The following is a 27,906-nucleotide window of genomic DNA, read 5'->3' on the forward strand; positions in this document are numbered from 1 at the left end:
TCCGCTGATTAAAGAGATGGCCAAGCAAGTATGGGAAGAACARATCATTTTAGTGAATAGGGAAGGCTTTTCTTTAGTTTTAATTTAAACAAAGTTAACAAGTAGATTTTTAAATAATTTCATTATTTCCTACAGTTAAACTTTTGTAAATTCTTCAGTTGTGAAAAATAATTTCAGTTTAACTCTCAAGCCTGCCAAAGTAATGTCTTAMTGTGTTGTTACAAAGCTGTGGTGAACCTTTTTGCAATGAATAGCAAATGTCTGCATTTACAAAAGGTTTAAACATCAAATATCAGATTATTAGATAATACAATTAATAAGATAGAACTATTATCTATTTCTGGATAGATAAAACAAATAATTACAGATTATGAGGTTGCTTTTGTTTTCTTTCCCTGTCTTTGCTACTAGCTGTAGAAGATAAGAGAGGAAGGAGTATGTATGGTTTTTAGTTCCAGGTAGTCCTCTGTGGATCTTGATCAGCTGGTGATTTGTGGTAATCTCATCTTTTTCTGGTAGAGTCTCTGCATCTCTTTTCAGAATTAGGATTTCAAGTTTTTGTAGTAAATAGCTTTGGTTTTCAGGCTTCCACTGAATAGTATGTAGTGATTGTACAGTTGCACTGGTTAAACTGATGATTTTCAATGTACTTGGAGCTTTCCCAAAAACATGTTATTCTTGTCTGCTTCTGTGGTTTAGACTGAAACAGTCTTAACAGATTTAAGACAAATGCAAATCCTATGAGCGAAACAAATGTAACATTTGAGTACCTGAATTCTTCAACCATTTTTTAAGATCAGTTTAAACAGTCCAACTTTTTGCGTGAAGGTAAAATACTAACGCTGTAGTTCCACTTTCAAGTTAACGTTTCATAAATCCACACTGCTAGCAAAAGCTAACCTGTCAAGAAGAAAAGTTTGCATCAGAATCAGCTTCTTGATCCAATTAATGCRCAGCTGCATGAACACAAATGATGGGGCAAGGAAGACAGCAGAARCAAGCATTTAATGAAAGGCATGACTGTTGTGTTTTGGCACCATGAAATGAGCTTGTATGGCAATAAATTTATCATAGCAATGTTTAAAACTTTTTGTTAGTCAGGGATAAAAAATGATCGTGGAAAACAATAGGCACTAAACCTGAGGGGCTATTTTGTTCTTTCAGCTTTTTTTTTTGTTGTTGTTGTTTTTTTTGTTTTGTTTTGTGGGGTTTTATTTTGGTTTTGCTGTTGTTGTTTTAAACATTGGGAGGATGTCAGCCAGGATTCTCTGCTTAGTTTGTTTCATAGTGACTGATTTTTATGAAGTTTCAGGGTCAAAAAGTTTATTCTTGCTCATCTCAAGTGACAGTTCAACTGAATTCCCAGGTTGTCCAAGAGACTTCAGCTTTTCTTTATCTTTTTACCTTAAGTGACCTTACAAAATGGATATTCATAARTCTTATGATATGTTTGAACTTAAATTTGACTATCTAAAGTCTTTCACCCCATTGAAATATATTCATAGTAATCTCAATCACAGTTGCAACCAAGTGGATAAATAAAACTATATATTGGATTACTAGTTTTGAGTTCAGTTACTCTTAGGGAGGGCTAGTCTTAGGATTTGAAATGAATGTRTGCTTTTTTCCAAAGAGTACTTCTTCAGCCTAGCATTAAATAGACATTGGTGGACTTTTTGAGTCCAAGTCTGAAATACACTGCACCTTGATAAATGCAAGAATGTTCCTGTCAGTTAAACAGAATAATAGGCAGCCTAGGTCTGATTTCTGCCAATTTAGCCAAAACTTTGGTTTATGATATGGTTTAGAATTCATGACTGCAGTTGAAAAYTAAGGTAATTTGTTTTCAAATTTGTATGTTTTTCCATATGCTGACCATATTTCAGTGAGATGAAGAGAAACTGAACCCTGTGCAAAGTGCTTTAGTTGGGTGTGAGAGAAATGTCCAGAGCCACACACGGATGTGCATCTTGTAGTTGATTTCTTCTAAGTGCCTTTGGGATTCTCCACTGCAACAATCTRGTTAAATGGAGGAGAAGGATGCTGAGAATAGCTGTGTTACTAATGCACACCCATTAGGGCACAATAGCCTTTTTCCATAAAAGCTCTGTATCATTACTACAGATGTTTTCAAGGATTTATAGAACCACAGTATTTTAACAACTACATAAAATAATAAGGTTTCATAGCAGTTTGTTCCATGGTAGTTTTTAACTCCATTTTTACCATTTCCAGAAAATATTTGTCTTCACTAAGAACAAAATATTTTTTTTTCCCGTACTTTAGTAATGGGTTTGATTTTTATTTTTATTTTTATTTTATTTTTTCTACAATGAAATCAGTAGAGTGGTGATGTTATCTGTGTGTATTTATAGTACTGGAACATCATGTTTTTATTTTTAATACCAGAAGTATTATGCCAGACTAGTGCTCAGATTTGCAGAAAAAAATCAGTGTGCTTCAGATTAGAATTCTTTGATCACGTATGAGTTTACAGTTTCATGTATCAGTTCTGATAATTCCTCTGCCAGTAGTCAAAACTCCATCTACATTTCAGGTCATTGCACATCATGCAGCTGGTGCTAATGTGATTTGTCATTGTAAAAATATAACTGCCTGTACCTCTTGTCCTGAAAACTGTCATATGATTGTTTAAAAATATTGTTGAATGTTACTGTTTGGCTTGAAGTAACTAACACAAGCTTCACTGCAGTTGGGTGTTCTGTACTACAGTGTGTTTATCCCTTTTCTCATTGCTTTAGCTTCCCTGCTTCCCTRTGTGTGCTGCTGGAGTTCATTTTGATACTTGTGATATCATGAYTTCAAGTCTCAAATGAATTCTTCAGTCGGATTGCATATGTAGAGTACAATTAGATGTGTGAAAGCATTTCATAAAACTGCATTGATCTGACAATCTTATCTGTTCATGTGGGAAAATTATAATGTTGATCTACAGAGTGCAGACMTATTTCTCCAGTGTTATTGCTGCTAATTAGCTCAACACGCAGAGGTTACAGTGCACTAATGCTTGCCATTAAATTACAACTCACTGTTACACCAAACTGAGAATGTTAAAGAAAATTGCTTTATAAAAGTAATTTATGAAATCTGATAAAATGTTCCTTTTTTTTTCCCCTTTGCTTTTTGCTTTTATCCTTTTTTCCTACTGCTTCCTCTGAAGTCTCCTACCAAATGGTTTTGGAAACTGGTTCCTGTAAGTTTGCCCAACTGCTTCACTTTGATCAAGTTGCTTATTTTGTGAATGGCTKTGTCCATGTCATGCTGGTCTAATCATCCATTTCATTTATCTGTATGAGATAATTTTATAAGAGATTGCCCTGCAAAAGAGTGCACACTGCAGCAGCCTSTTTTGCAAGGTAATCTGTGCAAAAGAAATGTGAGATATGATGCTGGATAAGGAATTACTTTTCAAGCAGTCAATGGGTTTGTATAAGGCAGTGCTACCTGTTATTAACTCATGTCAAATGATCAGTGTTTGCAAACTACTTTTTCATGAGCTTTCAGTAAACGTGCTATTTGATACCAATTCTCTTTTAAAAAGAGACTTGCAGAGGTAGTTTTTGATTGTTGATGCCACATGGAATCTGAAATAAATTTATTTTAAGCATATGCAATCATTACATTGTTAGTCTAGAATTTCCCATTTTTTCAGCTGATTTAAAAGTGCTTTTACTTTCTCCCCACACAAAATGACCCAAAGCAGYCTACTTTTSATGAGACTGTATTTTCACTAAAARTAATTAAAAAATAATTTTTCATGTCTGCAATAATAATAAAGTTTGTTTTCCCTGTGCTGTGTCATCTTGGGGTTATCGTTACTTTGCTCTATCATATAGGAATTCACACTTGAAATGCATTCAGATCATTTTTTCTGCAAGAGATTTGGCTGAGAACAGCAGTTTAGGTATATGCAGAATTGCATACTTCTGGTCTGAATTCCAGAGAGCTGAGTTCCATCTATCATTAGTCTAAAGATTACCAAATAATTGATSTAACAGTCCCACAGATATTTGTTGTCGTAACTAATAAAAGATGGTTCCTACATTGCAAAAGAAATTGAAAAGAATAAGGCAGGCAACAAGAAAAATTATTCAGTGTCTGGAAAAGCAGTTTAAAAGTGCTGTCTTCAGCAGCCTAAGCAGTGTTCAGTTTCCTGACAGTCTCTGTGGGCAATTGCCTCGTTAAAGCTGTCTATTACAGTTGTGACACACACAGATACACTGCTCTTCACACTATAACCCTTCAATTTTCATTTGGAATTAAGGCAGTGTAACTAAATGGAGGGAATAATGCAAATAAAACTTAGGATGGACCATGATATCACAWTTTTTTTGTCTTATTTTGACAAAATAAGGCTTCTTCAAAACAGTTTCAGAGTATGTTTGTGTTCTACTTTTGTCTAGGCTGTTCGTTTACTAATGATTCTCYTCCTTTGCATAATAATGATATTCAGCTAGAAAATAATCTGTTGAGAGGCTAACTCCAGTCTGCCTGCCAGTTATCTGTAAACAACTCCAACGAGTGGTATTTCTGTTACTTTGTGTTGTTAGTTCAGTAGAGTTCAGCAGTTAAAACCCCGAGTGCTACTGATAATACTCAGGCTGCCCTATCACTTCAGCCAGTCTTCTGTCTCTTCCCTTTTCATAGAGCATGTTTCATAGTGAGAGATATTCTTGAGCATACAGGCAGCTAAAAACTCTGATAAATAAATTTATAACATGTTATCTACTGTATGGTAAATGTGTAAGAGCATTCATTATTAATGATTAACTCTGAATGCACACAAGCACTTAGGACAGAGTAGCTGGTGTGCTGTCTTTAGCTGACCTTGTTTGTAGGCAAGTGTCTCTCTATTCTAGACTAGGTTAGGTGGAATAAGCTCAAAGATCCTAAATCAGGAGGTTTAGGATCTCAGAAACAAGATGCCTGTATTAGCATTTATGTTTCAATTAGCTCTAGAGCTTTATAATAAATGTAGGAGTTCATCTTTTGCATTATTGCATATATATTTAGTAGCAAACATTGCAACTGATGAGAAGAGTTTCTTCAAATGGAAGTTTATTTAAAATGCAGTGCAATTACTAGTGGCTTTCATGTTTTTAGTACAATTTCTTTTATCTTTTCAACCTATTTGAAACATGATGCCTGCTATACACTAATGAATCTAGCAGATCAGGTTATATGGGTTTATTTTTCCTGAACTAAGTGCCTGGCATATCTACAATAAATTAAATCCTCTATGTCCACTTCAAGGATATCACACAGTTTCTAGCATGGGTGAACAGTGTCCATAGGCCTGTGAAGGCATCGTTACAGTGCACATCATTAAAGTGCACATCATTAAAGTGTACTTTTTCACAATATTTACTGTTCAACACCACTTTACTGTCAATTTCTAATATTTTTCAATACTCAAACGCTATTCAAAAGAATATATAAATTAAACAGAGCTTGTTGGACCATGATGTTCAGWCCATCTGTATGCTGTATCTGTTACCATTATTCATGTTTAATCATAATTAAATTGGGATATTTCATAGACTTATTKTCAGTCATCTTGACAAGGACATACATGGACATAATAACATAGAATTCGCAGCTTATAGAATTTTCATCATAGTGAGTCACTGGTTTGCCATAGAGTACAAAAGAATAAACTCTCACTGCAAGTATAATTGGCCTATTTCATTAGAGATACCAGGGAGTATTAAGAACATGGAGAAAAGAGTATTGATAATGCGTAACAGGAACATGATCTTTGTTGGGTGTTACTGTTTCCTGTAGCACACAAAAAYGGGATTTTAATTTTTGTATAGCATATTTGACAGACAAATACCACTACATTAAAAGCATGAAGTAACAACTCACTCTCAGGGGCATTTAAAAATATTAATTGGTTGAGGTATAAGTACTCTGGGCCAAGTGCAAACCCTTTATTGTGCTAGAACTTATGTGGTTGCTGTTTCCAAATTAGGCTTTTACTCAGGCCAGTTGGAGGACACTGACATTCACTAAAATAATCCCAGTGATGCTTGATAGAAATCCAGTGACAGTAAGCACAGCCCTCAGGGTCAGTTTGTGGTTCCACAGACCTTTTTGMGTGCAAAGATGGCTTAAACAATTCCTACCCCACCCATCAAACCTCCATCCCTGCTCRTGCACTCGTTCACTGCAGAAACAAAGGAGTTGCTGTAGCAGGACCAATGGTTTTGTTGTACAATCCCATCAGCAGCTGCTCCAGCACAGCCCAAAGATGGAGAACAGGAGGTAGAAACTGTCGGTTTTAGCTTTGCTTGGAAGAGTGACTTCCACAAAGACTTCTCAGAGTCCTMCTGGGAGACTTGCAATTTAGTATGTATAGATGGATTGAAATAGCATAAAATTAACTCAGTAGCTCTTAGCATCACATGTATGTGGTATGAATAGAAAAGTAGCCCTTCACTACTGTTTTAAAAATGTCTCAGTAAACAATATTAACAAATTAAATCTATACCACTTTCTTCCACCTCCATTTGTTTTCCCAGGAAGAAGTGGGAAAAATCTAGTAATCATGTTGAGTCCATTTTTTCAGTAAGCCCTCCTCTCCTATCACAAAAAAAAGAGACCCATTAAAAATATATTCACTGCAAATAACATTTATCTCTATAAAATATTCTAAATTAATGATGTCTTTATATGCTGACTTGTTTTTCAAAATATTTCCATTTATAACTGGGTCACTGCATGGTCATAACACTTGACCATTAATATTTCTCTATGACTGCTTGTAGTGATACACGCTACTAACAAAAATGGAGTTGATCAAATGCAGATTTCCTTGTTTCTCTATTTGTCATTAAGTCAGTGTAATATGAATGAGATTTTGGGCAAGAAACTTAGGTGTGTTAACTTCAGAGTCAAGTGACTTGCCAGTAAACTGAAGTTGTACTAGGTAAGGATTTCACTCACTGTGAAATCTCACTGTGTTTGCACAGAGATMATTTTTGATTTTCTGATAATGACTGTTACATTTTAATTAAGATATATAATGTTATTTAGTTCAGTGTGCTATACAGAGATCATCTAAACTTGGTAAGAAAACTCAGTATTAGCCTAGTTCCTTTCCTTTAGATATTATTTATGCCATTCAACATATGTTGAATGTTGAATATATGTTGAATATAGTTTTAATAACTATAATATTGAGAGTATYCAGCTATTTCTTGAATGCTTCTTTTTCACTAACAGTGTAAAACCTACAGTGTGAATACATTTCTTCATGTATTTCAGAGCCTTTGTTTTTCTAAATTTCTCCATTTCAAATCGTAGGCCCGTTACCGGAARGAGCAAACACTGCTCAAACAGCTGCCCTGCATTCCATTGGTGGAGAATCTGCTGAAGGATGGTACAGATGGCTGTGCTCTAGCAGCCCTGATCCACTTCTACTGTCCAGACATCATTAAACTGGAGGGTATGTCTGCTGTGTCTCTYGGCTTGTAAACATGGCCATAAAAGTTTCAGTGTCTGTTTGTGAAGTAAGGTACTTGAATTCAGTATACAACAGGCATAATTTGAATGGGGTGGGTTTAATATAAATTTTGTGCCTATTTCTTTTTACATTTAAATAAAAGGAGCCAAGATATCCTTCCCTGGTGTGCTTACTTTTACATTGTCAGACTAAAATAAATGTACATGAAAATACCTGCAAAACGCTTATTTTTGCAGCTGCCTAAGAGCTTTTTGTGAATCTGAGCAGTTACAGATATAAAACTTGGAAGAGTTTAGAGTTAGGCTCTGCATAGCTGCACTGCTTGGCAAGTAGTTGCTCTGTTTAGTTCACCTGGAACCTGCCTGGATCATAGATGTAGTAACCAAAAATGTCTAGTGTAGAATATATTGTGTCATGCTGTTCTATAATAGCAATTGTCTGTGATGATGAGCAGCTTCATCTCATTCTTTTGCTCAGCTGCCTGGTTAAAGTTTTACCTTCCTTTTGGCAACTAAGAGCTGTAAAATGTCTTGGCAGCTAACACCCATCATTTTCTGCCTGTGTTCTTTCTATGATACCTTTGATGTCGTGGGAACACTTATACAGAAACATCCTGAGAAATCCAGGAATATGAAGAAGGGTTTGCAGCTTGCTAAGGACTGAAATCTGGAATTCATCTACACAACCACTTTTTAGGGAGCTTCCAGCACAGYAGGCATTGAAGATAAAAGGAGCTAAGATGCATTCATTCACCTTTCTTCTTCAGCTTRTGAATTTTGATAAATAGAACTTCCAATTTACATAAGTATTGCGGCCAAATGCATACTATTATATGTGATTAGGGAAGAGTTAAACCTGGGTCGTGTTGGCTGGGGTAGCACAGGGTCCCTCCGTGCTGGTCCAGCATGGCTGAGAACACGATCAGTCTGCAAGGTCTTGTGTACCTTGTGTGACCAGCACATTCCTCCAGCATCTGACTTTAAACAGGGCAAGGCACATGTCATCCTTGGAAATTTACTTTTAATGTTCTTGTTAAGTGTCCTGACATCATCTTCCCTAAAGATATAAATGTGCATGTCATTGTCTCAGAASTAAATTCAAAGGTACTCCAAAGCAACTGGAAACACTTTAATAAGATTTTGCTCAYCCTGCCTGTATTTAGGTAATGTAATTTTTGATGCATGTTGAATTTTACTGAGATTTRGCTCTGTATTGCAATTGAAGAAGGCAGGTAACAAAAATACATATGCAAAAATGCTTTARAATGCATTAACAAAAAAGAAAAAAGTATTTTAGAGTTCTCTGTAGTCTGAAATAGATCAGTTCTTCTCATTAAGTCTTCATTTAACTTTCAAATCTGGATTTCCTTGAWGGAATACAGAACTAGAAAGGACTCCCWCCGAGTCAAGAAATTGGCTATTGTACAAAGTTATATAATCCCTTCCATGAATTTTTCTTGTTCTGTCTTGAAACTGTCAAGCTCTTGATAATCTGTACTCTTCTTACCCACAATTGTATCATTCCATTTTTTTACATGATTTTAAATCTCATTCTTGGTTTTTACTTAAGTGTGCCTGTGGCCTGTCTTACATGCCTTTGTTGTTCTTCCACCAATATTGTTTGGTTACTTCTAATCTGTTGTCTACATGTTTGATATATTCTCTTCCTCTTGTTTTAGCCAGGCTACTGAACCGAGCCTTTTCAGTCTCCCCTGTTGATCTGGATTTCTGTTCTCATTATTATCCTTAATAGTTTTCCTCTGCAGCTAGTCCCATTTGGGTTTGTCTTTCTTGAATATGGATGGATGTAATTGTACCCAGAAATCCAGACTGACATCTCAWTACTGCCATGTACAATGCTCCTCTGTCACTACTGGAAATAAATTTTCTGATACATTTTAGCATCATGTTTGTTTTTTCCATCGCTGCRTGATGCCAAAGGCACATATGTTTACACTGGCTAATACGTGATAACTCCCTGCTCTGTATCACTTTCAGTTACTGAATCACATTAGAATTTTATTAGATTYAAATGTATGACTTCACATTTTGCAYTTCTAAATTTAATCTCATTTCAGTCAGTTTAGTCAAACGTTTTTTCCTATTGATCATCATCTGTGGGGTTAGAATGATGGACTATGTCTGATTTTYTTCAGTATGGGAATCCTTATCCTGCTGACATCAGAGTAGATTCGTTTTATGAGGAAACCTTTTATCCTTAACAATTCAAAACTTGTGTGGAGTTCTGTCATATACTGTTGCTTTAGGAATAAARTCTGATGCATGTTCTAGAAGTATATTTAATTTTTTTAAGAGGACTGTCTTTTTTTTTCAAGGGAGTTATTATTGCTACTTAATTTTCCAAGAAGCAGTCATAAAAAGAGAGCAGGAGACTATCTRGACCTAAGTAGTAATCAGAGAGCTCTGTATAACTGCACAAGTCTGTTCACAGTCATCACTTCTTTGTCTTTAAATAGCACTTTTAAACAGAGAATGGTAATTTGMATAACAGGCTCCAGCTCCTTGAGAAATCTCATCTCAAACATCTCAATCCACAAACACAAATACCTAAGACCAGTCTATTTTTTTGTGAAGATTCAGGTTCAATGACATTAAAATGTGCTCTTGGGTCCCTGTGTAAAGTCAAAGAATTAATATGTACAAACGTGTATGTTTCTTAGTGCCATTGCTCTATATAAAATCTAATTACAAAAGAAATCTATTAGGGATTAAGTGCATTTGTTTATTACATGGAAATAGGGGTGAGGGAATAATTTATATTTTCACAAAAAGCAAAACAGAAGCAAATTCACTTGTCAATAGCGAAAAGCAAAATTAATTTTACAAAAAATATCTAAATGTATTGAAATGCAAAGATAAAATGTAAATTATAAATTTCTTTCATTTCTAAAATAGAAAAATAAAAGTCTCTGGTGGAGGGAAGAAATGAAGTCTGAATTTATGCAGAAAATRTTCCTGAATCTAGAAAAGCCAAAAAACCACTTTTTTTGCAAATCTGTAGCTGTATCTAATCTTTGCTTCTTTTCTTTCTTTTTAGATATTTGTTTGAAAGAGACMATGTCTTTGGCTGACAGCCTCTATAATCTACAATTGATTCAAGAGTTTTGTCAGGAATACCTCAACCAGTGTTGCCATTTCAGTCTTGAGGATATGCTCTATGCAGCTTCTTCAATAAAGGTAAAAATATAATAATTAAATAAAAATGCTAGCAATGTCCACAGGACTATTTGCTAATGATATATTTAGTCTTTTTTTTTTTTTGGTCTTCTGCTGTATGGCTTCTATTATGATGTTGCATGCAACACACAAATTTCAGCAAAAAGAAAAATAACCTTCTTTTTCAGCCATTATGTTTTCCTAGTAATTTCAAAGTATTTAAAAAATAACAGTTGTGAAAGGATTTGTAAAAACTTTGCTCTTCTCACTTTATCTTCTTATTAATTAATTGTTTAAGTTTGCAATCTGCAATATTTCTGTTAAAATGTAAGAGTGATCTGCATTAGTTTAAATATATCAAGGCAGAGGAAATATTGAAGACTCATTTATGGAATTATTACTCACCATTCTTACTCATTTCRGTGTGCAGAATAATTTCATTACTTTTAATCTTAAAGCTTTTGTAAAAGTGTAAATTTCGGAGTTAATTTCATTGGAAAATCCAATGGCTTGTTGCCCCAAATACAAGCAGCAACAAATACAGYTGTTTGAATAAGCAATTAAGTGTTTTCAATCATTCTAAGATTTTGCTCTTTTAGAAAGAGAAAAAAAGCAGTATTCTGTAATTCTTTAAGCCTGTGCAGAAAGAGAAGGAACAACTGAATGATTTCTTGSCCAATTGTAATTTTAATTTTTCATTATTATGTTTCACCAGGACTTTCTCCTATATAAAACACACTTCATTTGCTTAAGATTCTCACTGGCTTGCCTTTAGGGAATGAAATATTATTTTTCTGAAGTCAGCATATCCATTGCAGATGGGATGTAATTGGTTTCTAAATATCTGGGTCATTTCACTGCTTTTATGATTTTRTAGCAATCTCACAAGCAGAGTCACAGAGGCCAGAGCTTGAAYGCAGCTTTGTTGTCTCCTGTAGGGTTGAACCCAATCCTTTTCATATAAGTAATGAGCTGCCAGGGTGAGTAAGGGCAGTAGGACTTAAGTCTAGACTACTTAGCTGTTGCTGGTTTATTTTGTGTATGCAAAGCTGTGTAGTGACTGCTTTCAGTCAGCTTTTGGTGTTCCWAAATTTCACATACAGCAATCTACCCACATACTTGTGAAGTCTGCTGCATTGCAGTCTGCCTTGTCTGTGCTTTGTAGTCCTACAAGCACGTTCAGGGATCTCCAGCAGGACTCCYTCACTGCATTTTGATTGTTTCTCTCTGACTACAGATACATGCAATAAATGGAATTGATTACACTTGTTTTGATTCATGACAATTCGTCATACCATTTTTGTAGTAATGGCTTGARTTCCTTCTCGAGCCAATATGCACTMGGAAGCTTCAATTTTTTWAAAAAATAGCTTGAGTCCCAATGCATCAGACTTTACACTTTTGAAGAGCTGCAGACTCAGTGATTCTGCTGTTTCTGAGCAYTGTTTTTAGAGAGGATTTAGAGTTCTTTCAAAGAGTTAGAGTATTTCTAGATCTGAGAAAGCCCTTTTGTGATCGTGTTTTTACAAGTTGCTGTGGTGTGGATGCTTATTTAGATGTAAGTGCTGCAAAGCAAGGCTGCCAAGTTTTTCTTCTAAAACTTGGTGTGGAAACATTTTAGCTAGTGCTGCAAACTCTCTTTTTCCAGTGTTGAGAATGAATTTGCTTTAAAAATAAATTTTTATTGTTAAAGGAGCTCTTCTTTAGTTTTCCAGTGCATCTGATTAGAGTAAGTTTTAATAAATGTGCTTATTCTCCAAAGAATTTTGTTGTCACTTTGAAAAAACTTGTAAATGGATATTCTAGATATTGCACATTGAATTACACTGGTTTGTGGAAGCTTCTCTCTCAGCCTATGACATTTACATGGTATTAAGTTTTGGGATTTACAGAAGTGTATCTTTGTTAATCAGCAGAAATTCCTGTCYGTTTTCAGAGTGGCTCATGCTGCACAGTATGCTCATACTGCACAGTAGGTGCCACTCTGCTTTTGGCTAAAAATCTCTTACATTCATAGTGTAAAACAGAAAAAGTAAAAAGAACCACCTGCTGATATCTTACTGAGAAAATCCTCAGGAAAATACTCACAGCATAGTTTTTGGGATTACAGTGCTGTGCTTTGTGTGGTTCTAGAAATTACAGTAGGTACCCTGACTTCCTGCTGGTTCTTGAGGAGGAGGAGAGCAGAACCTCCTCTGAAGCAATCAAGCACAATGTGCATGCCTTACATTCTTCACAGGGCACACTGCACTGTCCTGTTACATTAAATCAAAATAGGTTAGAGATAGGGGAGGATGCAGAAATTTAGTGCAGCACCTGACCAAGGTAAGATGACTGTGCCTTTGGTTTTCCTGTCAAAATGCACTGAGACACAATCGCTTCCCTTAGGCGTCCTAAGCCTTTGACAGAGGCATTCAGATTTTACAGCAGATGAAACTGTTGGCTTAGTTCTGTTTTAGCACAGAGGAGAAATAAGCTTTGTCTGGATTTCTAGACAGCTTTAATGTGTCGTAATCAAAGGAAGCAGAAAGTAAGTTTTGGTGCTCCTTGTTGCCTATTTCTTCTCCTCTAAGAAAAATGCTTTTGTGAAGCTCTTCGTAAGATGTTTACTAAGGCAGGACTACTGATATTAAAGAAAAAAAATATTTGAATACATTCCATGGATGCTTGAGGCACCAGCAAGGGACCATACTGGTTCCGGGTTGTTTTCCATTGAGACCGACAAGCACAAGTACACAAGTGATTATATAAAACTAGTCACAATGTTTTCTGAATCCTCCCTGCATATTTAACGAGAGGAAAGAATAGAAAAATCTTGAATCTCTCTTTAGTAATGCAGGCTGCTTTTTTGCTCTTTCCTATAAGCAGTTTTATCCTCCGACAGGATTTATTTTTTAAGGATCTTGTTCTTCAGATGTATCTGGGAAAGTACATAAAACTGAAAGAACTGTTTTATTATGTCTTGACATGCACTTATTTCGCCTTTGCAAAGAAAAAGTTTGTAGAAATAGAAAACTTTGCATAAAGTGCCATCACAAGAAGTATGAACCACTCTGCAGAACTGTAATGACAATTTGAGGACAGCTTAAAGGACAATTTGAGAGACAGTTTAATGGATAGTATTGCTTTGTCCCAGCAGTTGATTAGCAGTGTGATGTATTGGAGGTATGTAGCATTTGTGCTTTGGGTGTCTAATGTAATGTACATTCCTAGAAGGATGTTTTATGGTCCCTGAATAGAAAGAATAAAAGCATCTCACATGTTCCATTTGTCATATGAGACACATGTTGAATGCTTTTCTAAATGAGGAAAAAAAAACATATCTTTGGTTGTAATTTATTATATTCTTGATAATTTTAGATCGTTGTCTACCACTTTATTCTAGTAGGGTCATAGGCTTCAAATTTAGGGACAAATCATGTAGGAGGTTAACTGTCTAAGAGGGGACTGACTGACAGCTTGAGTTGTTTGATATTTGCCACGATTTAAGAGCACGGGAACTTGATATTACATCAATTGTCAGGCAGTTAATTATTGTCTTCTGTAAGTGTTCCTTTACCCAAGCCTGTAAAATGTGTGGGTTTGAGTTTTATTTTTTAAAATAGTGATCCTAAACTTGTGCTACTCATTTAATGTACACATGTTGTACATTCTCTTTTCACTGGTAGAGRATTGAGTGAGACTCAGATTGCACTATTAGAATGAGTTTGATTAATTCAGCTGTCATTATGAGTAGCATGAATCAGTTATTACCGAGGTAACTATTGACACACAGCTCTCATTTGCTCACTGAGTTCACGCACATACACACACAGAGTCATTTTTACTGGGTTGGAGCCCAACCCCGTGGTCCCCAGAAGCAGGGGCTGATACTGGCCCATCAGTGGCTTTGGGGAGCGTGTCCAGAAAGTTTCTCAAGGGSTTCATTGTTCTCTTGGGGTGTGTGTTTACATATTCTCTTTTCACCCAGTACCTACTGCCCTTGTGGGTGCAGGCAGGGCTGGTGTTGACCCAAGCATGTGCTGCTGGCCCGTAGGGATGTGGCAGAGTCCTGCTGCTCTGAGTGTGTGCATTCCTGGCCATTCACAGGGCCACGGTGCTCTGCAGCTCTGATTCTTGGGGGGTTGKGTGCTGCCCCTCAGCACAGATGCTGCTTCTCTCTGGCTGCTGCGTGCTGAATCTGTACAGTCTGCTCACCCAAGCTCATGCAGAAGGCATATTTATTACAGAAGGAAAGCTTTCAGAATGTGAAATGATGCAAATCTGAGAGCTGCTCACCGTGTGTTGACTGAAGGGGYGTTCCTCTGACCTAGATGTGGGCCARACTCTAAACTGTGCAGAATCACAACTAAGCACGTGGAATAGGTACCTTGTTTTTCCACTTGATTACTAACCAGTGCCAGAAAACACATTTGCACTGTCAAATCTTTTTTGCTTCAGATCCAGAACTTAATTTTTTTCTTTCCACTGCTGAATTGAATAGGAGTATATGTTGTCTAAAGGATTGATTTATATTAAAAAAAATATTTATTGCACTTGAGCAGTTTTGAATACTTGTGTTTTTTGATATAMTACTGGTGGTGAGTTGGCAAACAGCATAAGCAGAAGCTGTAACCAGCACCAGAGATGTGAAAAATATTGTTCAAATACATTGCATAGATAAATCCTAGAAAATCAGGGCTGCACARTGTCCACACGTGTTGTACAGCTTTCCCTCCAATCTCAGTGCAAAACCCACAGCCAGCCAGGCTGTTCACCTGAACCTGAACGGGCAACTGGAGCCCCTTAAGGACCTGGGAGAGCAGCTGGCTGTGCTGGGTGAGGCAGTGCAGTGTGTATGGTGGGAGTCAATTTAGCTATTTGCTTCCCATCTGGTGAGTTAAAAGGATCCAGGACTGGGAATTAAAAGTAAAATTCAACCAGGGAACAGTTTTTTGAGACAGTTTCTCCCTGAGAGGGACCAAATGTTCCTGACTYATTATTTAAAGGGAAGCAGCGTGGTTTGCTTTCACTGATGTTGATCTGCTGCTCCTTCCTCTCTGTTGTGGTGTGAAACAAGACTTAGTGGAGTTTCAAACCTGAGTTATTGTGGCATTTATTAGCCTGTGGCAGGACAAAGGACAAAGTGGTAATGCTGGGATCATGCACAGAACTGTAGTTTGGCCTTCTTGAGACACTGTGACACCAGTTTTCTGCAGTCTTGAAGCCCTTTTGTCAGCACTTGTATAACAAAAYATCTGTGGATTTGCATTGCAGGTGACCTTTGCTGGCCCACTGAATAGAGATTTTAATGTGCATCATGATAAAAATTGTACAGTGTGTTTTATGGTTTACACCTAATTTTAGTGGATGCAAGTCTGATGACAAATGATATGTATCATTTGTGTGTATGATCCTGTAGTTATTCTATAAATACGCAGATCTAAAACCTATTGATATTAGGAGGGTATCATTTATTTGAAGTGGTAAGATTGGACGTACTATTTCCATTAGCTATTTGATTTAAAAATTATAGTGATTTTTAAAACTATTGGGGTAGAATAGAGATATTAAAGAAAATAATTTATCATGTTTTGTATAAAATAGCAAGCTAACTTATACAGAAGTAAGGAATTATTTTAGATTTTATACTCATAATATAGGAATTTCTTTTTCTCCCAAAACATCACAATCCAAAAACTGTAAACAGAAGGATTTTTATGGTAGAGCACTGAAAGATGTAGCACCGGTACAGCTGACTACATACAACGSATGAACAGTCTGCAAATATCAAACTGAAAAAATTAAACAAGATTGTTAACAGATAAAAGGATCTCTGAAGCTGCAAGTCTGCCATCTGCTGTTCAGGGGGCTTGAACCAGCCTGTACTGCTCAGAGCTTTCTTAGTTTTTATTAGCATTAAAAATGCTMCTATGTTTCTGAATATTGTTGTGTGTAAGTGCTTGTGACAACTCATATAACAAGCTCTTAGACTATTTGTCACCATAATCAAGGCAAAATGTGTGGAAATAATATCTGCATTCTTTTGAGTCTTGGATAGCAATATTACTACACGCCCACTGCTAGGTTTTCAAAAAAAAATTCGTTACTGAACGTCAGTGTTTCCCTTTGATCATTCTTAACGTCTCTTTCTGAGTAAAAATAACTAGTGAGAAAATGTGATTTCCATCATGATGGGTCACTACCACACATCCAAAGTAGCCTCTGTTCTCAGTGGGCKGTGCAGCACTTTCATTTTTAGTTCAGTAAATACTGCTTTGGTGACTTTAGAAAAACAAAGTGTCTTGCAGCAGCTCAGGACTSTGTAGAAGATATTCTCAGAAGGAATGTCTGTCCACCATAAAATAGTCACAGTACTACTGTGTCTATTTTTTGTTGAAATGCAGCATTTCAACATAAACATAAGAAATTGGAGTATCTAAATGCAGTATTATTTTTCAGATGGGGACAGAGCTATGATTAAAACACTTTATAACTTTTTTTTTACTAAAAAATCAAGTTAAAAGGTAAAAATGTATGGAGACGCAAGGGGAGGGGAAAATATTAGGAGATAAATTATAATATTTCAAAACTGTAGTATTAAAAAGCATATTTTGTCTGTGAAGTACATCTAATTTTTTTCTTTGTCTGAGCTTCCTAATGAAATCAGTGTGTGWTACCGAAATGCTATGCTTGACATTTACTTTACATGGAAAAGATGTTGCTACGCACTTTTCCTCATGCAGTTCTGTTGAGCTGAATAAGCAGCAATGGGGTTTTTCCTAKTCTATTTATAACTTCTGTGTAATAACTATGGCAACATCTGCCTAATCCCTGCGCCATATAGTAAAGTGTAGGAGTGGCTTTTGGTCTGAGTATCCCTTTGCGGAAGTAAAGGCTTATCTACATTAGAAATCTTCAGGAAAACGAAATCTGACCTAAAAGTATCAAATAGATACTCAGAAGTATATTTTCAAATTTACTGATACAGAATTGAGATAGCATCACTTACTATCAAACTTTTTTTAGTAATTTTTTTGTCTATTTAAAAATTACATTTGTATCATTAATGCCTGTGGTTTGTTTTTGAAATAGAGTGATATTTTATTTAGAGTTTTTAAAATAAATTATTTGAAAAAGTAGTTTAATTATAGTTTCCTGTAACCATAAACATTGCATTGTTTACATTTTCAGACTTAGTAAGACTGGTGGCACAGGTCTGTGCACYGGCTTGAGCCAGCTCAAACCTGGATGTTAGTTGATCTCATTCAGGTGATATTTCTACATATGAAATAGCACGAAGATGTAGAAGCTTTGGCCTCTTCAGCCTCCACAGTCAATAACCTTCTGGTGTTTTTGCACTCCTCACGTGCTCTTGCAGCAGAAACAACTGCTGCCTGGTTTTCCCTTATTGATTTTCGTGGTTGTTGTTGACGCAGTTTGTCACCAGTTGTTTTTCCCCCTGGGTTAAATCTGGTGGCTCACACACTGTGTCTTTCATAGGGAATGTATGGTAGGGAGATAATCTACTACTGGTGTAAGTGTGCATAAATCTTTGGARCTAAAACCTTGTTCTAAGCTGCAGTCAAGAAATTCTGCTGCTGTTTTTTTGTTTTGCATTAAACACTTGTAAATTTGGGTATGTCTTCACAAAARTGACCAAAAGCACATACTTAACACAAAAGCCAAAATCAGATTCCAACTTCSTGCACTAAAATTAAGGGCTATCATACTTTTTCCTGTTAATAATCYGTGAAAATAGCATTGCCTATCCTTGCAATAGGTTTTTCACTGCTATTTTTAATGGAAATGTCTGCTCTTTGTCTGGCATCTTTTTCCACCCATCCTGCTCCTCTCTGCCCTCCCTGCAAGGCATCAGGCTTGAGCATATGCTTATTATGAAACATTTCAACCCAATCAATTGCAATCTGGTCAAGTCGTGTATTTGATAGTTGGTGCTACAGATCAGTTGTAGTGGTCGCTATTTCTAAAAATCCAGTGGAGATTGTAAAAAAAGTGGAGATTGTAAACCAACTGAAACACAGAGGATCTCCCAAATGCTGCTTAATCTGTTTATTTGCAGACTTGTTTTTTAACAACAATTTCTCTCCATCTTTTTTTTTTTCCCATGCAGAGCAATTACATGGTGTTCATGGCAGAATTGTTCTGGTGGTTTGAAGTGGTGAAGCCATCATTTGTACAACCCCGTGTTGTTGTGCATCCCCAAGGTAATTATGTTATGGATTGGCCTTAATATGCATGTTTTGATATGTATGTGTACAGATTGCATTGTGTTCACAGATGCAGTGAATATTTTAGTTAACAGGATTTGGCACCGTACAACCCCCTTAAAGAAGGAGAGAAGTACTCTTTCTTCATTGTTAATCTTCATCTCATCTCATAAATCATAATTAGATTTTGTTGTCTGTTACCAAAAACTCATTTAAATTGTTGTGGTATAATCACTTGCAAATTTTTCTGACCTAAACAGGCCTAGAATYCATTTATGCCCATGCAAGGATTACAAACATAAACCAAGAACAAAATTTAGCCTGAAGAACTTGTGTTGCTGAGAAGATAGCAAGAGAGAGAATCATAAATCTGGAGAAATTGAATAGTGAGCTAATTGTATAATTGTGTTTTGTACCCAGTGCAAAGGCACCATCTTCCAGCAGCAAATTCTCAAATTTAAAAATACACCCCTCAGATAGATCTTGAGATCTGTTAATGACTACAGAGTCATGGTAATTGAAGTGTTCATACAGCACTGCTGTAATTGCATTTCCATGCACTAAGAAGAGATTTATCATTGGGTGGCTCTTATACCTTCAATTATATGCTTTATGGCACATACAAATATGATATAAATCTTGAAATATAGGGTATGACAAAAAACCTATTTTCTGGTCAGTCTAAGGGTTTGGGGAGAAAAAATTTCATCAGAAACTTTTATCAGAGACATTTCTTCCAGAAGAACAACTTTTGCTAAAAGTTTGCTTCCTTTTAACTTTGTGGCTCTTTTTTAGTCTATTTTTCTATACTAGTTCTCCCCTTGCTTTTTCTAGTGTATTTTGTCAGTCCTCATTCTTTTAATTAGTGCCAATATGGGAGCTTTGGAGAGCATGAAGATGAAAGGAAGTGACAGTTTAAACCTAAATAATGGAATCAATGAAAATTCTTTCAATCTTTGAAAATCACTGTTTCAGATTATTTTGAACAGCTTTTCTACTATGTAATTTAACTGAATAGTAAACTGTAATAACTTGTACTTTGTTCTTCCTGGCAGCTGAACCTGCAAAAGATGCAGCTTCTGCTCACAGCTTGAATGCTAACAGAAGAAATTATGTGGATGGTCCATCTGGTTCTGACTTGGTAGCCAGGTAATGTCAGAGAATCACTAATACTGCTTCACAACCTCCTTCTTTCTGTTACAAATCAAACTGATTTTTTTATTTAGTTGTTTTTTTTTTTCCTTTTTGCAAAGCTCAATGATTGAATTACCAAATACAGCCTGTGGAATTTTGTGCAACATCCATATTTCAGCCCTCCCTGCTTGTTGCATGGCAGGCTGCTTGTTCGTGCTTGYACACTTGGACAGTGTGCTGTTCTCTTACCAGTTTCCAAAACAACCCTTAGCATTCAGCAGAGAAATGTCACATGGCCTTGTCCTCTGCAATTTCAAATGGGGCTGCTAACCAGGTCTGCTCTGAAGGAGCTATTTTTCTGGAATTCACAGCAAATTTCCAAAAGTTATAGTGAAATTAAACTAAGGTACAACAAGAAAAACCCTGAATGATGGTTTTAGTTTGATCTGATWGTGTTACTATAGTACCACGAAAGACAWATAGGTAAAAATAAATACTTAYGCTATGATGAATTTCCCCAACCCCCATCTTAATGGGGGGAAGAAAATGTAGACCTCACAGTATAAGAAGGCTTTAAAAGTTGAAACAAAATGTAATATGGTTATAATAATAGTCATTGTAATGAATAGAAAAAAGAGAGAATAAAGCCCAGGAGAACAAGTGCTGTACAGTACAATTGCTCCCTCCAGCAGCGATGGGCCCCTCCCGGCCAACTCCCCCAGCTCATGCTGAGCACAGCAGTCCATGGTTTGGAATATCTCTGTGGCCAGCTCAGCTCAGCTCAGCTGTCCTGGCCACGCTCCCTCCCAGCTCCTCCTGCACCTCCTCATTGCCACCAGGCACTGAGAAGTCCTTGACTTGGGGAAAGCACAACAACTGAAACCCCAGTGTRTTATCTCACACRGAATCCAAAACACAGCAGTGTACCAGCCACAAGGAAGAAAATTAACTCTATTCCAGACAAAACCAAACAATGTGAAACATTATTTTTAGTATTACTGTGACAGATTTGGAAGCAATATAAAAACATCCTGTTTCCCTTGTATTCTGTAGCTGACCATACATTTGATGAATTTGATGRATTTTGTAATTATTCTCCACAACTACTTGAAGGAGCTTGTGTACAGGTGGGGATTGGTCTCCTTTCCCAAGGAACAAGCGATAGGAGAAGAGGAAACAGCTCCATTTGCACTAGGATATGTTTAGATTGGATATTAGCAAAAAATGTCTTCACCAAAAGAGTTGTCAAGCATTGGAACAGGCTGCCAGGGAAAGTGATGGAGTCTCCATCCGTGGAAGTATTTCAGATGTGTGGATGTGGCACTTAGGCACTTAGGTGTASTGGTGGCCTTGGCAGTCCTGGGTTAACAGCTCGACTTCATGATCTGAAAGGTCTTTTCGTACCTATGCTTTCTTTGATAAGGGGCATAAATTGTACCTAAGGCCTTCTTTTTAATCTTTCTTCTATCAAGGTAAAGAAAGTCTTCCTGTGATCTGCTCTAGACATAGCGAATGAGAGACAGCATTACAATATATTTATAATTTTGGCGCAAAGGTTTATTAACTGTGTATAAACTGGCACAGAGGAGAAGGACAAAATCAGCATTTTAATTGGATATTCACCCAGTTGTTGATTGCCAACTGAGATAAATCTTGTTTAGCCTTTTCTGTTGTTTTTGGATGGGTTTTTTGGAGAGAGGGGTTAGGGTTTGGTTGGGTTTGRGATTTTAGGTTCTGAAGTACATTTTTAGTATTTAGAAATCTATGCTCACTTTAATAAGGGAGTACTATTTCTTACTACCATTAAATGTTGTGATTACAAATCCTTTTCCTATATGTCTCCAAAGTGCGCTTCCCTTGTAGACAATGATTTTATTTTCATGTAAACTGAGCATACAAGCCAGGAGAACAAGAAACAGTAGTTTTGAACATATCCTTTGAAGCAGGGGTTCCCAAGGCCATTTGCTGTATCTTTCCTCATAAACCAGAGTATTTCATGCAACTTGATGATACATCACCGCATGGCAGGACAAAGGAGAGGCCCAACATTTCAGATGGCTGGAATCCAACACAGACTGCAGGTTCCCTGGCAGAACAGACCTGACTGCAGGATGTTGTGRTCCTGGCCTTCCTCCCTGTCCCAACTGTGCATTCCCGTCCCCTTGAGTGCTTGGTTTGCCATTTCAGCGAACAAAGGCAGAAAAAACGAACCCAGTCGGAAAAAGTGAATGCTATTCTGTCGCCGTAGTTTGCTGAAATGACTCAGAGGATGGGATGGAGAGCCAGATCCAGCGCAGAGGAGGGAGTGGGACTGTGGCAGTGAGCACTTACCATGGCTGAGGTTGCCATGGAACCCAGTCTTGGTGCCAGAATCAGTCTTTTCCCCAAGGAAAAAAAGTGTATAGATTCTCTTCATGGTAGCAAATTTGCACAGGCTGCTGGATTAAATTTGGAAAGCACACTATTCTTTTAAGATAACCTGTAGACATTAGGATTTGAACATTTTCACAGAAATTCCAAATGCCATTTAAAACAGTTATGTCATGTAGCTAGTGTGGAGTGTTATTGACACAAAACCCCAGGAATTTATGGGAACCTATTTCAAATAATTTAATATAGAGTTATGAAAGATGCTTTTGTAGATTGTATTTTTCTTAAATTGATGCAAATAATGTTGAGACACTTCTACACCATACAGTATATGTAATATAATAACACTAAACAAATATTCTGACTGAAAAATGTGAGTTTGGGAKTGTGCTCTTCAATTCAGTGGACAAAATTCAAAACATGAAAGGATTTGATCCTGCTTGGTTTTGAAGTCTGGCTTCTCTAGAAGTGTTTTACATACAAATCCATGTGTCTTTATGTACATGTCTTTGTTCTGATCATGAAGAAGCACCTTGATCAAAAACACTGAATTATGTTAATCYGATCCTGGATTAACACAGCTACTCAATTACAGACCTTGCCTGTGATCCAAAATAAAGTGTCTGTGTAAGTAGAAGCAGGGGAAATCTCTATAATTGCTCCTTTAGTAGTGAATATACTTTTTTATTTATAAAGTCATGTCTAAAACAAATCTTCTTTATCCACTTCGGCATGTTTTAGTCCAGACAGAAAGCAGAAATTTCAAACTAAGCAACTGAAAATAGAAATGCATGGAAAGTATGTGATAYTGGCTGCAATTACTCAGTTTTGAAGCCAGTAGGAGCTGCCTCATTTTGCTCATGTTTGTTTGGACATTTTACTAAAATCAGTCTAAAAAATGTGAACCTTCTAATAGTGACATTTACATGAAATAAATCAGGAGACAAGTATCTTAACAAAATCAGTGAAGCTTTGTAGCTGTTTGTATATGAAAAATACCTTTTTGACTTTTTGGCCTACYTGCATTAGTTCCAGCCAAAGTTTATTATGGTGTTCTCTTTGTAGTTGATAAATTAATATTTCCAAAAGAGAATTACACCTCACTTTCTTTCCCATCACAAAAAAAAAAAATTGTTTTTGTCTTGGCCCAGGACATGATGACTGGTTAACCTTTTGTAATGTGGCTTTTGATGTATTAATTCTAAGTTAATGTCTCTTGCTTTATAGATTGGAAAGTCCAGCTTACACACCACCTCACCAACTGCACACACCCCAGCAGCCTTATTCATCTGTTCCAGGTAACAGTTTACAAAGGGGTGGGAGAGGCAATGAGACAAGGGGTTGTCCTCTGAGTAAATTGCTGTCTTGCTTAWATTTATTCAAACATTATTTATGCAGAAATAGGGAGGGACCTTTACATGAAAAATTAATTAATTTACATAATTGACTTCTGTAATTTATAAATGTACAAATGGGAAGTTTGTGTTCGTACCAAATACATTGTGTGTGTTTTTTTAGATTTGGCTTCTGTTTTCATTATGTGGAGTGTGACTTACATGTATTGGCAGTATATTTTAGTAAGATTTGTAGAATATTTTACAGAATAGTAAATTCTTTGAGGGATGAGGGGTATCATACATATTCAGGATGAACTGGGATTTGTTGCTCTAGTTGTATTTTCAATACATAAGCACTTCGATGCCATTACAATGTTCTGAGTAGTGAAGCAAACTACTCTTTTAAAGCAACAGAAGGTGATGTTAAAATCATTTTTCACAACAGTTACATTGGGCCCTGTTTTTATTTCTCTTAGGAGTCATTAGAAGGTCCACATCAATGTCTTATGTAGATGGGCATGTAGGGACATGGCCCAAAGAAAAAAGGTAAGTAATCTTACAAGCTGGTTRCAAARTATTGGGGTTTGGTTATGAGTAGTYATAAATGATCCATTKTAGTCTGGATTTTCWGARTCCTGTAACAAGAATTCTTGTAAGCTGCTTGCAAAAGTAGAAAAAGAAAGATAGAGCCATACCATGGATTAAAAACTGGCTAATAAGAAACAATCYTCAGAAATAAATAATTTATTCTTTACATTGAAGGAGGTGTACTTCAGATATTTGAACTGTTGGCATTAAATAATTTCAGATTTACTCATCGCGGTGAACTAAACATGGTGAGAATAACGTGGCCAATTATCTCAGTAGATTTAAGCTTGTATTGTTTTGGGGATGCTAAGAACAATCATACTGAATGTTGTGGTTTTCAGTTAGACCAAGCTCTTAATCTGCCGGGTATAAACCACAGTTAAAATGGTAAGAGTTATAGTGGCTTGTAAAGTGTGTCTTTTTACATTTTGCTTTTGATCTATGATGGCAATTCCTATACTCCTAAAATTCCCAGAATTTATTCCAGAGTAGCAAAAAGCATTGGCTGAGTCTGAAGAAAATGTTGTTACATTCTATRTTCTGTTGTGCTTTTTAAAATTTTATTTATCTATCTAAAATGTCTATTTTTTTATCTAAAAGTATCTTTCTAAAAATGTGTATTTATTATATTTAAATCTAGTCAAAATACAATACACCTAACAGTGCATTTAATACTACCAGCTTAAAATMATTTTAAAACCAAATACGAATATTTCATTATTCTTATAATTAATCATGAGTTGCCCAGTTACTTACTTTATTCTGATCTCTATTAGGTCATCATTACATGGAGTTTCGTTTGACATTCCTTTTGACAAAGAAAAAAGCATTCCAGTATCTGCTCCAAAYAGAGGAATTCCTAGATCTGTGAGCAATGAAGGCCTTACAGGAAACATCAACCGCATGCCGAAGCATTCTAGAAAAAATCTGTCCTTCAAACCAGTAAATGGAGAAGAGGAGAACCAAGATATTGAAGAGGAAAAGGACATGAGACYTTTTAAAGACACAAAGGCCAATCAGTCTCTTAATGCAAATCAAAGAAATGCCAATGAGAGCAGCCGCTWCAGATTTCCAAATGGAGCTCTGCAGAACAGGGCAGTTCTGGATRATTTTGGCAATCAGATTGAGACACCAAGCATTGAAGAGGCTTTGCAGATAATTCACGACACCGAAAARTCTCCCAGACTCCTCCAAACAGACCAAATTACAAATGGGTTCTTTCTTCACAATCGGGAAATGAGCATCTTGAATTCAAACATTAAACCAAACCAGACTACCCCAGATATAATCACAGACACTAAAGGTGCTCTGAGTCCTGTGACTGACAACACAGAAGTAGATACTGGAATACATGTTCCATCAGAAGATATCCCAGAGACAATGGATGAGGATTCTTCTTTGAGAGACTATACTGTAAGCATGGACTCTGACATGGAAGAACCATCTAAATTTCTCCAGGATTATGACATGCGGGCTAGCAATCACAGAGATCAATTGAGTCCCTGTCCCAGCTCAGTAAGTACTAAATCACAGGCAGGCAGCAGTGCTTCTTCGAGCTCAGGGGTTAAAATGACYAGCTTTGCAGAGCAGAAATTCAAGAAGTTGAATCACACAGATAGTAAAAGCAGTGGAAGCAGTTCTCAGAAAACCACACCAGAAGGTTCTGAGCTGAACATCCCTCATATGGTTGCTTGGGCTCAAATTCCCGAGGAGCCATCTGTTCCTCAAGGGAGAGACACTACGCAGTTATTGGCTTCTGAAATGGTGCAGCTTAGRATGAAACTAGAGGAGAAGAGGAGAGCCATTGAAGCACAGAAGAAAAAAGTTGAAGCTGCATTCACAAAGCAGCGGCAGAAAATGGGAAGAACGGCATTTCTTAATGTTGTGAAAAAGAAAGGTGATGGAGTGTCACCTCTCCGAGAGGAAGCAGCAGGAGCTGAAGATGAGAAGGTGTTTACTGACAGCAATCGGTTGAAAGAAAAAGAAACTCAGAAATCAGATGACCAAACTAGTAAGACTTCAGAATTAATAAAAGAAACCCCAGAAAATTCTCATAGCAAATGGTTAAAATCTCCTGCTACTTCTGGGGATGCTGAAAAGCAATGGAATTTAGCAAGCCCCTCAGAAGAAAATCTTAATGATGGAGATCTCCTAGAATATACAAAATCTATTGAAAAACTAAACTCTTCCCTACACTTTCTGCAACAAGAAATGCAACGTCTATCCCTTCAGCAGGAGATGTTGATGCAGATGAGAGAGCARCAGGCTTGGGTTATTTCTCCTCCTCAGCCTTCTCCTCAGAAGCAGATTCGGGACTTTAAGTCTTCTTCAAGGCAAGGGGGATCTCCAGCTCCTGTTGCACCTTTCTCACAGGAATCTCCTCGATCTACCCATCAATCTCCGCAGTCTTCCAACAGGAAGAATGCCTCTTTTCACATGAAAATGCAAAGGACTCCTAGGCCAAATGAACTGAAAATAACACCTCTGAACCGTACCTTGACTGCCCCACGGTCTGTGGACAGTCTCCCCCGTTTGAGGAGATTTTCTCCCAGTCAGGTTCCCATTCAGACTAGATCCTTTGTTTGCTTTGGAGATGAYGGTGAACGTGTAAGCGAACCTCAGTTAAAGGGAAATCTTTTGAAGGAAGCCAAGTCTACAGAGGAGGTAGCAAAAGAAGAAGGACCAAAATTGCCAAAACAGGGTGAGCAGAAGGTGGAAGAAAAGGAAAAGGAGATTAAGCCAATTGAATCTAATGTTTCTGAAGTGTTGTCTCAGCCTATCACCGAAACCGTCTGCCTCACCCCAAATGAAGATCAGCTGAAYCAACCAATTGTGCCCCCTCCAGCTCCCAAAACAGCTAACTTAATTGAAGTTTCCCTATCAGATTTGAAGCCACCAGAAAAAAGTGAGGTATCTGTTGAGAAATATGAAGGTGAGAGTGATAGAGAACAGTTTGAAGATGACCAGAAAGTGTGTTGTGGATTCTTTTTTAAGGTAAGRGAACTAGTGAATGTGTATGTTGGCTATTAAGCTTTGGTTGAGAAGGAACTTCTTAATTGAGATGTGGATKTCAGTGATGATTGAAGTCAAAGCAGATGGTGCTGCAACTCTAAATGTGCAAGCTTATCTTTTGGACTTGATTAGTCTGGCATGGTAAGAATGGAGAGATTGTACCATATTGCAGTTCTGAGCATGCCAGGGTATCCATTTCCATTCATAGTTAAGGAAGAGTGTTTGGAAGTTTTGGTGAGGAAGTTGCGTGCTGAATGTAGATTTATTTTTAACATATATTTTGGTGATCTTGATTAAACATGCTCACATCTCACTCTCAATTCCCCACCTCACCCCCAAATTTAATTAAAAGTTTTTGAAGTACATAACAGCCTGCATTTTTAAAAGTGAATCACATTTTTGAATTGCGCTGTGGAGAGCCTTTTTCCCTCTCTYGACTGGCTAAGGAAGTATCTGCTGAGACTCCCTTTTGAAGTTGGTATTTGAGAGCACTCCTTGGAGACTTTTTATTAAAGAGCTGAATTCAGACAGGCTTTTAACTACAATGTATATTGTAAAACAGCGGCCTAGACTTATTTCCATCTTGGAAT

At 36.8% G+C, this 27,906-nt stretch overlaps 1 protein-coding gene across 4 annotated transcripts in view; it reads left to right on the forward strand.

Annotated features, from left to right (window-relative positions):
- CAMSAP2 (calmodulin regulated spectrin associated protein family member 2) overlaps positions 1 to 27,906 on the forward strand; it is a 79,316-nt gene that overhangs the window by 41,887 nt on the left and 9,523 nt on the right. For 2 of the 4 annotated variants that reach the window (XM_057364253.1, XM_057364254.1), the window contains exons 5-12: positions 3,182 to 3,214; positions 7,330 to 7,471; positions 10,547 to 10,686; positions 18,779 to 18,872; positions 19,931 to 20,024; positions 23,607 to 23,677; positions 24,193 to 24,262; positions 25,081 to 27,298. In XM_057364253.1, the coding sequence (XP_057220236.1) occupies positions 3,182 to 3,214; positions 7,330 to 7,471; positions 10,547 to 10,686; positions 18,779 to 18,872; positions 19,931 to 20,024; positions 23,607 to 23,677; positions 24,193 to 24,262; positions 25,081 to 27,298 (2,862 nt within the window). The remainder of the gene's footprint in view (positions 1 to 3,181; positions 3,215 to 7,329; positions 7,472 to 10,546; positions 10,687 to 18,778; positions 18,873 to 19,930; positions 20,025 to 23,606; positions 23,678 to 24,192; positions 24,263 to 25,080; positions 27,299 to 27,906) is intronic. The other 2 variants (XM_057364255.1, XM_057364256.1) reach the window with 1 other exon arrangement.

Source organism: Malurus melanocephalus, unplaced genomic scaffold (assembly GCF_030028575.1).
Source record: "Malurus melanocephalus ecotype Western Australia unplaced genomic scaffold, MMel_1.1 scaffold_37, whole genome shotgun sequence".
NCBI classification, from domain to species: domain Eukaryota; kingdom Metazoa; phylum Chordata; class Aves; order Passeriformes; family Maluridae; genus Malurus; species Malurus melanocephalus.